The sequence below is a fragment of the Sarcophilus harrisii genome, chromosome 1 (assembly GCF_902635505.1).
Source record: "Sarcophilus harrisii chromosome 1, mSarHar1.11, whole genome shotgun sequence".
Taxonomy (NCBI): Eukaryota; Metazoa; Chordata; class Mammalia; order Dasyuromorphia; family Dasyuridae; genus Sarcophilus; species Sarcophilus harrisii.
This window is the reverse complement of record NC_045426.1, coordinates 349,412,470-349,425,325: the sequence shown is the minus strand read 5'-3', so window position 1 is coordinate 349,425,325 and position 12,856 is coordinate 349,412,470. Positions and strand designations below refer to the sequence as shown.

General features: G+C 38.8%; 1 protein-coding gene across 5 annotated transcripts in view; it reads right to left on the bottom strand.

Moving 5' to 3' along the window:
• Positions 1-12,370, bottom strand: part of ZNF496 (zinc finger protein 496) — a 34,389-nt gene extending 22,019 nt beyond the window's left edge. For 2 of the 5 annotated variants that reach the window (XM_023502707.2, XM_031945894.1), the window contains exons 1-3: positions 12,206-12,369; positions 2,193-3,111; positions 1,184-1,436 (exon numbers count right to left, since the gene is read on the bottom strand). In XM_023502707.2, the coding sequence (XP_023358475.1) occupies positions 1,184-1,436; positions 2,193-2,582 (643 nt within the window). In that variant the 5' untranslated portion in view covers positions 2,583-3,111; positions 12,206-12,369. Of the gene's footprint in view, positions 1-1,183; positions 1,437-2,192; positions 3,112-5,702; positions 7,629-12,205 lie in introns of those variants that run through there. The other 3 variants (XM_031945896.1, XM_031945895.1, XM_031945893.1) reach the window with 3 other exon arrangements.
• Between the last annotated feature and the right edge of the window lie 486 nt (positions 12,371-12,856).

Genomic DNA, 12,856 nt, shown 5'->3' with positions numbered 1-12,856 from the left:
AACAAAGTGTCAATTAAGAATTATGTAGAAGTAGCATAAAGGATATCATCAGTTCGATGTCTAATCAGTAGAGGGTGAATCATTTGGCAAGAGAAAAGAACTAGTCAAACAGAGCCAAGGAGCTCTTCTAGTATCCAAGCAACATCAAAATGCATGAACTCCTCTTTGGAAGGTTTATGGGAAGTAATAAGCATTAATAGCACAAGACAAATTTAAAAAGATAGGATGCCTTCTAATGTATCCTCACAGATGAAGTACTTTCAACAGATATCATAAGGACCTATATAAGTAGGTAAATCAATTGTGGTACTTCCAAGCTACCAGAATATGTCTTAGGAGTAATACTTCATAACAAATTCCAATCAGATAGGCCAGCTCTGCAATGTCAGCAATATAAATATCTTTTGTCAATTTTACCTACACAAGAGCACATGTATGCCATACTATACATGTAAATGTAGCATCATATAATTGGTGAAATATTTTTACATTCATTTGATCCTGAGAACAATGCTGTAAGGTAAGCGTGAGTAGGCATTTATAAAACCCATTTTACAGCAAAGGAAAGAGATTCAATGAGTCAAAGCAACTTGTTCAAGATCACATAGCTAGAGTGAGAGAGCTGGTAATAGATTATATCTAGTTGCTTTCTAAACCTAAAGCAGAGGGCAAGAGGAAGTGAGGTAAATTAAAATGGTGTTATTTGAATTATAAAAAGATTCTATTTTCAAAAGAATTCTTTTATATTTCTTGATATTTTGCTCCAGCCTTCCTTTATACAGCATGTTTACAGGGCATTAAATAGTCTATGCTTATAAAGACTGCAGTAAAATATGTAAAGCCAAATTGACAGAAATATAGATAAATTTATCCCAGAATTATATAATAAGGTAATAGGAAAATAGGTCTGATTTGCAGTATTCTAAAGAACTTAGAAAGCTGGCTGCTAGTTATAAATAGAAATCTTAACATTCCCAAAAAGGCTTATAATACAGGGAATCACAGAATAGAAAATATCTCACATATCATCTCATTCAATACCCTTACTTAAAAGAGAAAGAAACTAAGGCCTAGAAAGATGAAGCAACTTGCTCAAAGTCAGTAAAAGAATAGGAACTTAAATTTCAATTTCCTGCCCTCAGTCCTATGCCCCTTTTACTGCATCACACTATCATGTCCTTACCTGATTCTTTTGTGAATGGAGGCCCTTCATCAGTACTCCTGCTGAGTTGCTCTGATCTTGGGTTTGGATTCCCCAGTCCTTCTTCTTGGGATAAAGGATGGCCGACCCGCCTCTTTGCCAGGCTGTTGGAGGGTTCTGATGCTGCCATAGGGGATGTTGTATCTGACAAAAATCTTTCCTGTTCTGGCCCACGAACTAGGACAGGGGAACCATCACCATCATCGATCACCACAGGATCCTCAGAGAGCTGAAGCTAAAATTCCAGAGAAAAAATCTCAGGAACAATTTCTGGGGACAGGTGTAGTTCTGCAAAGGGCTACACAAAGTCACTAGCTTTTTCACTTTATTTCTGTTTCTTAAGTGCTTTCCTAATCAACTCCATGGTTAACATATCTCCTGATCCAGAGACTCACTTCCTTCCCATACATCAAAGAACTTACATGATCTTTTCTCCTCTAGATAAGGGTAATAACTAACATTAATATAGCACTATGCATTAAGCACAGTGCTCACACTTTACAATTATTATCTCCTTTGTTCCAGGGAGTTTTCCTGGATTGCTCAGAGAATTGATGGCTTGCCCTACCACTATTTGTTCATTGAACAGCTATCCCTTTCATTTACTAACCCCAAAGTTGCTTGTTCCCTTTGCTTCTATTTTTCTCTCTTCATTATAACTAAATATCCTAAAGATCACAGAACAGTTAAGTGTGTACAATACTACTTGTAATAGTCAAAGAGAAGTCAAAGCATCATTGCTTTGGTTCACTTTTAAAGCCTCCTCTTTTATAGACACCTAATGTTCTATGGTAAGATTGTCTTCAAAAATCCTGATGTCCTCCTCCCCACTCTAATCTCTAGCCCAATTGTACAGAAAGCCAGTTAAAACTGTTGTGATAAAAGTAGACATTCTTCTCTATGTCCAACATCTTTTTTTTTTAAATCATGTTTTCTATTTTTTCAAACTTAGACTAATTGCAGTCCTTTTCCCCCAGGCACTTTTCCTTACCCACTGCCATGGTCTCCCAGGTTCTGTCTCCAAATCCTCCACCACAACCACTGCTTGCTCACTGCTTTCTGGTTCCTGGGCTCGCACCCAATTCTGGATCTTTCCAGGTAAGATGGTCAGGAACTGCTCCAACACTAGGAGCTCTAGAATTTGCTCCTTGGTATGTTGTTCTGGCCTTAGCCAACCCCAGCAGAGTTCCCGAAGCCGTCTTAGAGCCTCTCTGGGACCAGCAGCTTCCTGATAGCGAAAACGTCGAAAGAGCCTTCGGAAGGATTCAGGACCAGGAGGTTCTGCCTGTGGGGTAGGGTCCTGCCCTCGGGGGTTCCTCATTTTAATGGGTTCCTCACGCTCCTTTGGGGCCAAAACTCTGGGGCAAAGGGCTGTAGGCATGATAGACTTTAAGATGGATGGGTAGTGGCAGGCAGTAACCCTACTTCCAAGCAAAAATCACTGGCTTCTATATTTAGCTCCCTTGTATTTATTTCAGAGGATGGTAAACTGGTTCACAGGAGTGATGAAAAACGAGATACAACGTGAAAAAAGAATGAAACTAACTGATGCTCAGATATGAGACACAAGTTGATAGTTTCACCTACTTCTGAAGACATTTGTCAATCAACAACATTTAAAAACAAAGTTGTTCCATTTACTAAACACCACACTAGGAAGTAGATGGTAGAGAAATCCAGAAGAAATATATTCAAGTCTTGCTGTAATACTGTCCCTGAAGTCCATTTCACAGAACTGTGTTGCAGTTGAATATTGTGAAGATATCCTTTGTGTACTTCCAGTAATAAATACTCTTAAAGTCTAAAATGCATTTACCATATACTTGATTCTATATTATATCAGGTAGTGTAATTCCAGGCAGTAGGAGACAGTTACCTTGATCTCGAAGAGTTTACAAACAGAAATTGAACTGGGAGGGGGGAAGGTATAAAGACTGAAAAACACTTAAAATAACAATCACTAAATAAATAATAACTAATAAGCATTCAAACATTTATGTGCCAGTAAACGAAGATACAAAAACTGCGCCTGCCCTTAAGGAGTTTGTGTATAAAGAAAAAGGACTGGATTTGGGTGTCCCAGGGCAAAAATTGTAGTTCATAAATCATAAATCTGGGATAAGGGAAATAATTTAGCACAAACTCTTTGCTTTATAGATATTTATATTATCTAATTCACAGTGTTTTTGCTAAGATCCAAATGACATAATGTGAAAGTACTTTGTAACTATAAAGTATTACCTAAAGATAAGAGTACATTACTATGTATATTGGTAGGATCTATAGGAGATACAAAGTAACAGGAAATGTTTCCAAACCTCAAGTAAATTATAATTAGTTTGAGTCAAGGAGTAGATATAAAGAAGTAAATGAACAGGCTTTGATTTTTTCTTTTTTTTTTAAAAAAATCAAGATGATTCAACAGACAACTATTAACTATTAAACAGACAGCATTTAAAATAATTTATAATTATTATAATAATTATAATAAATTATAATTAAGACTGACCTTACTCTAAATTTATTTGAATTAACAGTTTACCTCATTCCCCGAGACTTTGAGTACAGATTAAAAAAAATACTTTATGTGAAATAATTTTTCTCTGTAGTTGTATATATATCATAAAATAAATTGGAAGCAGCCTGTAGGATTCACTAGACTTCCAGTGACACAAACAAGGCTCAGGACTGTTGCCCTAATATTGTTGGTTGCCCACCAAAGCTATGCTACTTGTAGCTAGTAGTAGCTAGCTGAAGGTAAACAGGGCAGAAGCTAAAGGTAAACAAGGGCACCTCTTAACAAAATTATTAAGCAGCTGACTTACTTAATGGCACTTGTCCAACAGTTCAATACCATCAATAAGATTATATTCTCTGCAACCTCCAATAACAACTTGCTACAATTGTTGGGTTGAAAGAATGGAAAGCACACTGAATTTGGAGTTCAAGAATCCAGGCTAAAATTCTGGCTATGTCAGTTATGATCTATATGATTTAAATAAATTATTTAACTTTTCTGGTCCTCAGATGTTAAATGGTGAAGAAGAGAGGAGCATTTGATTTACTGGTCTCTAAGTCTATTTCAACTCTAAATCTATGCTCTACTGACTTCATAGCCAGAAACTCTTATTTCCCCCTACATTACATTCTCATCTGTTTTACAATCAAACTAGCACCATCCCTTACCAAAACAGAAAACAAAACAAAACCAAAAAAACCCTTTCTTGATCTCTCCAAAGGGTATTAATCTTACAATCCCCAAATCATTTTGCATCTATTTATGTACACAGGGGCAACTGGGTAGTGCAGTAAACAGAGGACCAGGCCTAGAGTCAGAAAAACCTTAGTTCAAATCTAGCCTTAGACACTAGCAATATGATCCCAGGCAACTCACTCAATCCTGTTTGCCTCAATTTCCTTATCTATAAAAACGAACTGAGGAAGTAAATGGCAACTCACTGTAGTTGTCTTTGCCAAGAAATGCTCTAAATAGGTCATGAAGGACATGACTGAACAACATTTTGTGAACTTGTTGCAGATCTATAGAAAGTAAGTTCATTAAAGGCAGGGGAATTTTTTTTCTTTCTTTTTCTTTAAATTTTTTTTTTTTTGTATCCCCAGCAAGTGTCTGAATTTGTCTAATTTGAATTATCTTACTGCAGGACAAATAAAGAACAGCTGCTTATCATAAGGTAAAGATAATCTTTCTTATATTTTATTTTATGCAATAGCCCTTTTCTGTTAAATGAAAGTTACATTTTGAATCCAGACTCAAAAAGTGAACAGACCTGATTCCTCTTCCAATTGAAAACTGTGGAGGAAACCTAGACTCCCTCCAAAACAGGCTTCTAATTATCTCTATCCCCTCTCCATCCAATATCCAATATGCCCCTACCAAAGGAAAAGAAGAAAAATTCAAGTGGGATAGGGCCACAGAAAGACAGGGAAGGGGCCAGGAAGGTTCAGAAAAAGTAACTGTTGACCTAAGACAGAAAGAAGGGAAAATGAGAAAGAGTAAAATAAAGGAAAATAATTAGTGGACAAGAGAATGATAAAAGGAAAAGAGTGGGGAGGAGAGAAAAGAAGAAAGAAAAAGATGAATAAGATACAGAAAAAAGAATAAGAAAAAAAAGAAACTGATTGGAAGAAGAGAAAAAAAAAAGAAAGGCAAAAACAAAAATAGAAGAAATTTAGGGGGGAAAGGGGAGACAAAGAAAAATAAGACAGGGAAGGACAGAGGAATAACTCGAAGCAAGGAGAAAACGTAAGAAGGGGAAAGGAAGGAAAACAAGGGAAAGAGGAAGGGGAGAAAACTTAGGAAAAAGAGAGGGAAAAGAAAAATTAAGTCGGGAAGACGATGGAGTAGCAGAAGGGAGAAAGGACGGGAGGAAGGTGGAAGGAAAGGGAAAGATGGCATATCAATTTCCCAAGGAAGTCTCCCCAAACCTTAGTCTCCTTGATCCTCTGCAAGCTTGGGAGATTTCGAGATTGCCAGACTCACCTCCTAGCCCCAGGTCCCCATCTCAGAGTCGCAGTCAACAGAGCCGTGTGCACCGTCTCGGTGGATGGAAAGGACAGAGTGAGTCCTCCAGTTCCCTCCCTAGGGACACTTCCTGCTCCTCTCTAGGACCTTGGAGGTTTAAGCATCTCAGTGGTTTTCCTCTACACTACCCCATTCCTCACTCTTTGGTGTGGGTGGAAGGTAAGGGGGCGGGAATGACATTTGAAACCCCCAAGTCTACAACATACAATGACGCTGGTACCTCCTGTTCTATCACGTTCACACTACAATTTCAGTCTCCCTGCATTCAAAGAGAGATCAATCTCTTCAGCCAGATTTATATTCCTGGAAGATGGGGGTGAGGGGAAGTGCTAAATATCTTTATTTTCTTGCAGACAAAATTGTCAGATCTATATTATGTACTCCCAAACTTCGTACCCTGGGATAAGGAATTATATCAGGGGAGAGAGACAATCCTCACTTTATAGGAGGATTAGGGCAAAAGAAAGGAAAAGAAACAACAAATCAGTAATCTGCATGATCTGCACAGATCAGTGAAGAAATAACCAAAGAAAATTTCCGAAAGAAGTGTGGGCATTAAAAGACAGTACTGGTGGTAAAGGATCAGATAGGGTCAAAGGAATGATTGGGGGAGGGGAGGCCCTCCCCCAACCTACCAGCCTAGTCTTTTTCAAATTTCTTATCGTGGGGTAGGAGCGAAGGTGAACTGAAAGGGAAAAGATCTGATGAGAGAGGTGGAAAACTGTGGGAAGAAGGAACGAAAGGGAAGAGAATTGCCAGGCTTCATTCCATAATCCACATGAAATGAATGAAATATATTTCCCAGCTCTTGGCTCTTCGGATACCTCTGCTTCTACGCTCAGTTCCCCAAGAGGAGCCAACAGAGGATGTAGTCCTCTAGCCAAATTCCCAACCACCACACCTAGGAAGAAAACACCCCCGCAACAATAAGAATGGAAGAACTGATGAGGGGGTGGGGAGGGGATACTCTGCAAGTTATACAGATTCCACTTCCTTATCTCCCTCCCTCCTCATCCCTTTTCCCCCATAGAGAGGTCAATCGCAGGTCCAATTGCTAGAAAGTGTGAATTTCCTTCTAGGAAGCTCATTAGTAACAAGTGTGCCTGCCTATTTTCTTCCAGGCTTCTGGTACAGCAGCCTGTTTTTATGGCTTTGTGTAGGAAAATAAGAAGGTTCCAGTACAATCCACAGCTTTGAGGAGCTGTGCAACCTAAGTTTCCGGATACTATGGAAAATTCAGCTGTTTTTTATTGAGGGACAAATACTCCAAATTGAAAAGTTCCTATTCTAACTCTTATGAATCAGGGAACCACAAGCATTTCTTATCTTACCATTTAGTAGACGAAGAAATGTAGCTATTTGGGGGCCTAATGGAACTATATTAGCCAAGGTCATCTTCTTTGGAATCTCCTTACTTTCTAATTCACTATGGAGTGAATTCTAATTTAACTTCCTCCTATGGAAACAAACCTTCTCAATGCAAGTCTCTTCAAATATATTAAATAAATATTAAGTACCTACTAAGTGCAATGTTATGTTATATATTATGAACACAAAAATAAAACTGTCTTCAAAGAATTTAATAGAGAGTATAATATGTTACAATATAAATGTTATAAGTGCATACATAATGTAGTAGATGTTCCAACTGTGATAGACAGGAGTATTGTAAAAATCACTATGTCTTGAAGAGGACCAATGACATCATAAGGGTGATGTCTTGACTTGCTTGTGAACTGGATGAGTAAGGTAGAGCTGTGCAAAGTTGTGAGCCTTACTTTCTCCTCCAGTCATTTAAGTCAAGGGGACAATAAACTATAAACCTTGAACCCAATATAAATTTCATTCTTTTTTGACTGAGGCAATTGAGGGTAAGTGACTTGCTCAGGGTCACACAGCTAGGAAGTATTACGTGTCTGAGACCGGATTTGAACTCAGGTCCTCCTGACTTCAGGGCTGGTACTCTATCCACTATGCCACCTAGTTGCCTCTAAATTTCATTCTTATTAATATTATTTAAGAGGTCTGATATTTTTTACAGTTGGAGATGGAGAGAATAGAGAAAGAGAAGGTACCTAGGAAAAGGTCCCAGTTATGAGTTATCTGACATAGGTTGTAGAATTTTCAACAGGTGGAAATATGGACTGAGTATTCCTAGCATGAATTACTGATTAATTTCATCCAACTACAATTAACACTTGACAACTTCTCAAATTAGGATATCTATTTAGAGTAAGAAGGAACTCCTCTCTCCAAATCATATACCACAGAGCTGCTATGCTAGTTCCTGTTGTGGACAACTCATTCAATATTCAACAAGCATTTATTTAGAGCCTAGTATATGCCAAACTAGATGTGGATAATACAAAAATAAAGACTATATAGTATCTGCCTGAATAGGATTTGCCTGAGAACTAATGTAATACACTGGCTGATAGTACTCAAGAAGATAATGACACACCACAATCCTGAAAAAGAAGTTTCAGAGTCTTCCTATTTTCCTATAGGATAAAGTACAAACTTTTGTTTGACATTTAAAGTTCCTTATAATCTAGCTCTAGCATGTCTTTCCAGGCTTATTATAAATTACTCCCCTACATGCAGTATGGCTTTTAGCCAGAGATCTATTCCTTGTTTCCTGAATTCTGCATTCTTTCTCTAGACTCACTGTCTTTGTACAGACTATCCATAGTTCTTGGCACTGCACTTCAATCTCACTGGTGCCTTTTCAAATCCCTAACTTTCTTCAAGTTGAGTTCACATACCATATTTTTCAAGGAGATTTTCCCAATTTTCCATCTCCATTTGATTGTGTCCCCCTCCCAATTGTATGTATTTTGCATATATCTTGTAGTTATTTTGTATTTACTTACATCTGTACATATTATTTTCCTTAATAGGATCAGCCAGTCAGTCAATAATCTTTATCAAGTGTGTTCTAGGTGCCAGGCACTATGCTAAGCCTGGGGGAAAACAGTCTTTGCTCTCAAGGAGCTCACAATCTAATGGAGAAACACCATACAAACAACTATGTATAAATATGGATAAATTGAAAATACCAACAAAGGAAAAGTATTAGAATTAAGGGAAGGTTCGGAAAGATTACTATAAAAGATGGGATTTTATCCAGCACTTAAAGACAGGGAAATCAACAGGCAGAAATAGGAGGGAATGAATCCTAGACTAAGAAAAAATGCCTGGGAGAGAGGAGATGAAATGCTTTATAGAAGAGCAAGGAGGGCACTATCACCAGAGTGAAGAATTTGGGGACACAAGCATGTAAAATGTAAGAAGACTGGAAAAACTGAAAGGGGGAAGATTACAAAGGATAAAGAACATCAAAAAAGATTTTATATTTGATCCTGAAGGTGATAGGGAGTCACTGGAGTTTGTTGAATATGTATGTATTCAAATGTGTGTCTGCCCACTTGCATGCGTGGAAGGGCTCTCAGGAAGGGGGTTGACATGGTCATACCTGCACTTCAGGAAGATCAATTTGACAACTGAGTGGAAGAGGGACTAGAGTGGAGAGGTTTGTGTCAAAGAGACTAATCAGTTATTGTAAAAAATCCATATGTGAGGTGATGAGTGTTTTCTCCAGTGTGGGAGTAGTGTCAAAGAGGAAGAATACTTGAAAAATGTAACAAAAGCCTTGAAAAGATTTGATATGGGAAGTAAGGGAGCATAAGGAGTCAAGGACAAGCACCTACATTTTCAGTCTGAATGATATGTAAGGATGGCAACAGTATTAGAGAAGTTAGGAAGAAGGGAAAACATGAAAGTTGGCAACTAGCTATTTAAAGCTGGAAAAGACTTTAGAGGCCATCTAATCCTCCTCTTTTTCAGTTTAGTGCTCCAGTCCCATTGAATTAAAGCTCCAAATCCCACTGCATTTAAATAGATCATATCCTCTGTACCTATGTACTCAATATCCTATGTATCCTGTGTACCTATGTATTCAATCAGTTGTTCAATCAATAATCTTCCTACTATGTGCCAGATACAGTCCTAACCTCTGGGGATGCAAAGACAAAAGTCCATTATTTCCTGCCCTCAAGGAGTTGAGTTCTATTTGGGGGAAAGAAAAATGGACATAAAAGTATATAAAGACTAGATGAATATAAAATAGTTTGGGAAGAAGAGCATTATTAGCATTTCTAGAAAAAATGATAATTAAGCTAGATTTCGAAGGAAACTACAGATTCCAAAAGGTAGAAGTAAGGAGGGAGAACATTCCGGAAATACTGGATTATGCATTAGTCAAAAGAGAATAATATTTAAGACTGGAAATGTAGAAAAAGCTTAGGTTAATTACAGCTGTATATGTCAGGTAAGACTTTGATACTACAGATAACAGAACCATTGGACTTTAGTGAGCAGAGGACTGACAAGGTAAGTACTTCCCTTGAGAAAATCACTGTGGTAGAGTTTTGGAAATGGGGAGAAATCTGAGGCACAGAGACCAAATAAGATGTTATTGGAATATTATAGGTGTTAAGGGACTGAATTAAGGTAGTACCTCTGTTAGAGAAGAATAATGTTATACACAGAAACATAAAAAAAATGTGAAAAGTATTTTAGAAACAAGAAAAATGTTAACACAGTAATAACAAGATTTTGAAACTGATTGCATACGTGAGGTGAGGGAAATGAGAACAATCAAGGCAATATTGTTCTAGAATCAATTACTAACTTATTGGGTATTTTTTCTCATGTTATAATTTAAGCGTGAGAATAAAAATAAAGAGGAAGTGGGAAAGAAAAGGAAGGGAAATTGGGGGAAGACAGGAAAGAAAAAAAGATAAGGAGAAGCAGATACAAACATTTGAATTAGTAAAGGACCATTAATAACTACTGACTTGGTGGAAGAGACTTAAGATTTAATCATATGTTAGCTCTAGAAGGGACTTTACAATGCATTAGAAAAGCAGTCTTTTGTAGTGGAAAGACTTGGATTAAGACCCAATTTTCTTTGATTCAGTCTAGCTATTCACAGAGTAACAAAATTCCTAATCCAACATTTTTTCTATTGTTACCCTCAGTCCTTTCCATTTTTAGATTTTGTTTCCTAAATTGCTTCATTCACCAAGAAGCAAACAGCAGAAGGGTGCAGAGCCTATTCTTTCCACTTCTCTTGGTAAAGTAACAAGTATGTCATGGTCAAAATTCCTTTTGGTCTTAAGCAATTCAACAAACATACAAAACACAGTCATAATCAGGAATTCTGTCTTTTGAAGTAGATGCACGTTAGAGTGGGAAGCGTCTTGGCTCGAACATCTTTTGTATATGGTTGAGGGAAAATGGGAAAGAAGTTAGGAATATTGGGTAGGTTGTGGAGTCACTTCGAAATGGGCAAAAGAGGTACTTATGATCAGTGAATCCATAGATAATAGCAACAATGACCTGTGTTTATTTTCTGCATATTTTACATTTATTTATATGTAAACATGTTTCCCCGGGTGAAATGCAAGTTCCTCGAGGGCCAGGAAGTTTTTCTCTTTTGGTCTTAGTAGAGATAGTGCCTGAAATAAAGTAGGTACTTAATAAATGCTTGTTGACTAATTGAACTGACAAGATCTTTAAAGATGGTTGCTAGGTAATAGTGAGATAGTGTTATGTAGAAGAATAATAATGATATGCCAACTCATCTACCTCCTAGGCGGTAAGAAAGGAGCGAGCTTTTCAGAGAATATAAAGACATTTGATATTTACAAGAGAAGGCTTAGTTTCAGGAAATCCCAGAAGACATTACGAATGTTAGAGGAATCAGGATAAATATTTCGAATCAGAAGGGGCATTAGAGGTCAGCAAATCCAGCCTTCCCCTCCCCCCCACGTCCCCCGCCCCTCCCCCCCACACTCTATTTTGTATACATGGAACAAGAGGCCCACCGAAAAAGAGATTTCTCTAAAGCCACAGGACCAAGTGGGCGAATCAGGCTTTCAGGCATCTGATGGTCATCTTGCCCCTGCACCACTATAAAGGAAGGGCACCACAGAGGCAGAGTAAACTAGAGGTGGAAGAGACCATGAGCCGGCGAGGGCTAGTGCCGAGTTTTCCGAGTTAGGATGAGAATGGAGGGAAGAAGCCTCCTTTGCTGCCGCTTCTCCAGTAGTCACGGATACCCAGGCCCAGCAGCCTTTGGGTGGGTCCGGGGTCCGGGATGAAGAGGACCCCTATATTTCAAGGATTCTGGAGTAGCAGCCACTGGCCGGGGAGGGAAACGTGCTCAGTTCTCCCCAGGGATGACAGAGTGTGAGGCGGGGCCCCGGCTACTTCCGGCCTGGAACCCAGCCTCTCCCCCAAACAGTGGGGCCTGCCCAGTCTCCCGGCCCCATTTATCTCAGTATAGCGGCGGCGTGTGCTGGCCACAGGCCTGTTCCGCTTTCTCCCTCCTCTGGGCCCCTTGCCTCGCTGCACCTCCCGTGCATACGGTCACCTTTGCTGTAGCTCTTTCTTACCTTTCACCTCAGACTGATCGGAATCTTTGGACTCAGTCTCGGGGTTTCTTCACTTCATCTCCATTTGCTTGGTGAGGACTTGGGGAGAGCCCAGAGAACTGCTGATTGGCTTCGGAAGGTGACGTCACACGGAAAAAAGTTGGAAACCGAAGAAATCTCTGCTCGATAGATGGCGCAGCCCAGCTGCAGGTCCTGGGCCAGAAGACAGAAGTTTGTCAAAAGAATGTATACCCGAAAGCCTCACTTTTTAAATCCCTCCTGAAGGATCTTTTCACGGTTTGGGGAAGCTTCGACATGAAGAAGTACACTGGCATAAACTGATCTAGAAGAGTCTCTTGAAAAAGAGACGGCTTCGAAGAGCTTGGTGGGTGGTAGAAGGAGAGCACAACACAGTCAAGTAGGCATTTTTTCCTTTAAAAACTCTAGTATTTATTTGCTGAGGAGTCTAGATCCTCTCAATCCCAGTCTTGGGGAAGAAGTTTTCTGAATTTGAATGTTCCACTGCTTCAAGAAATATTGTAGGTTCTCTACCTAATGGTAGAGATTTGGAGATCATTTGGATATCAAGCACAGAGCGAACAATCAGATGCTAAAGTACAAATGTAGGATTATTATACAGTATTGCTAATCATTCATTATTAGATGTCTAGT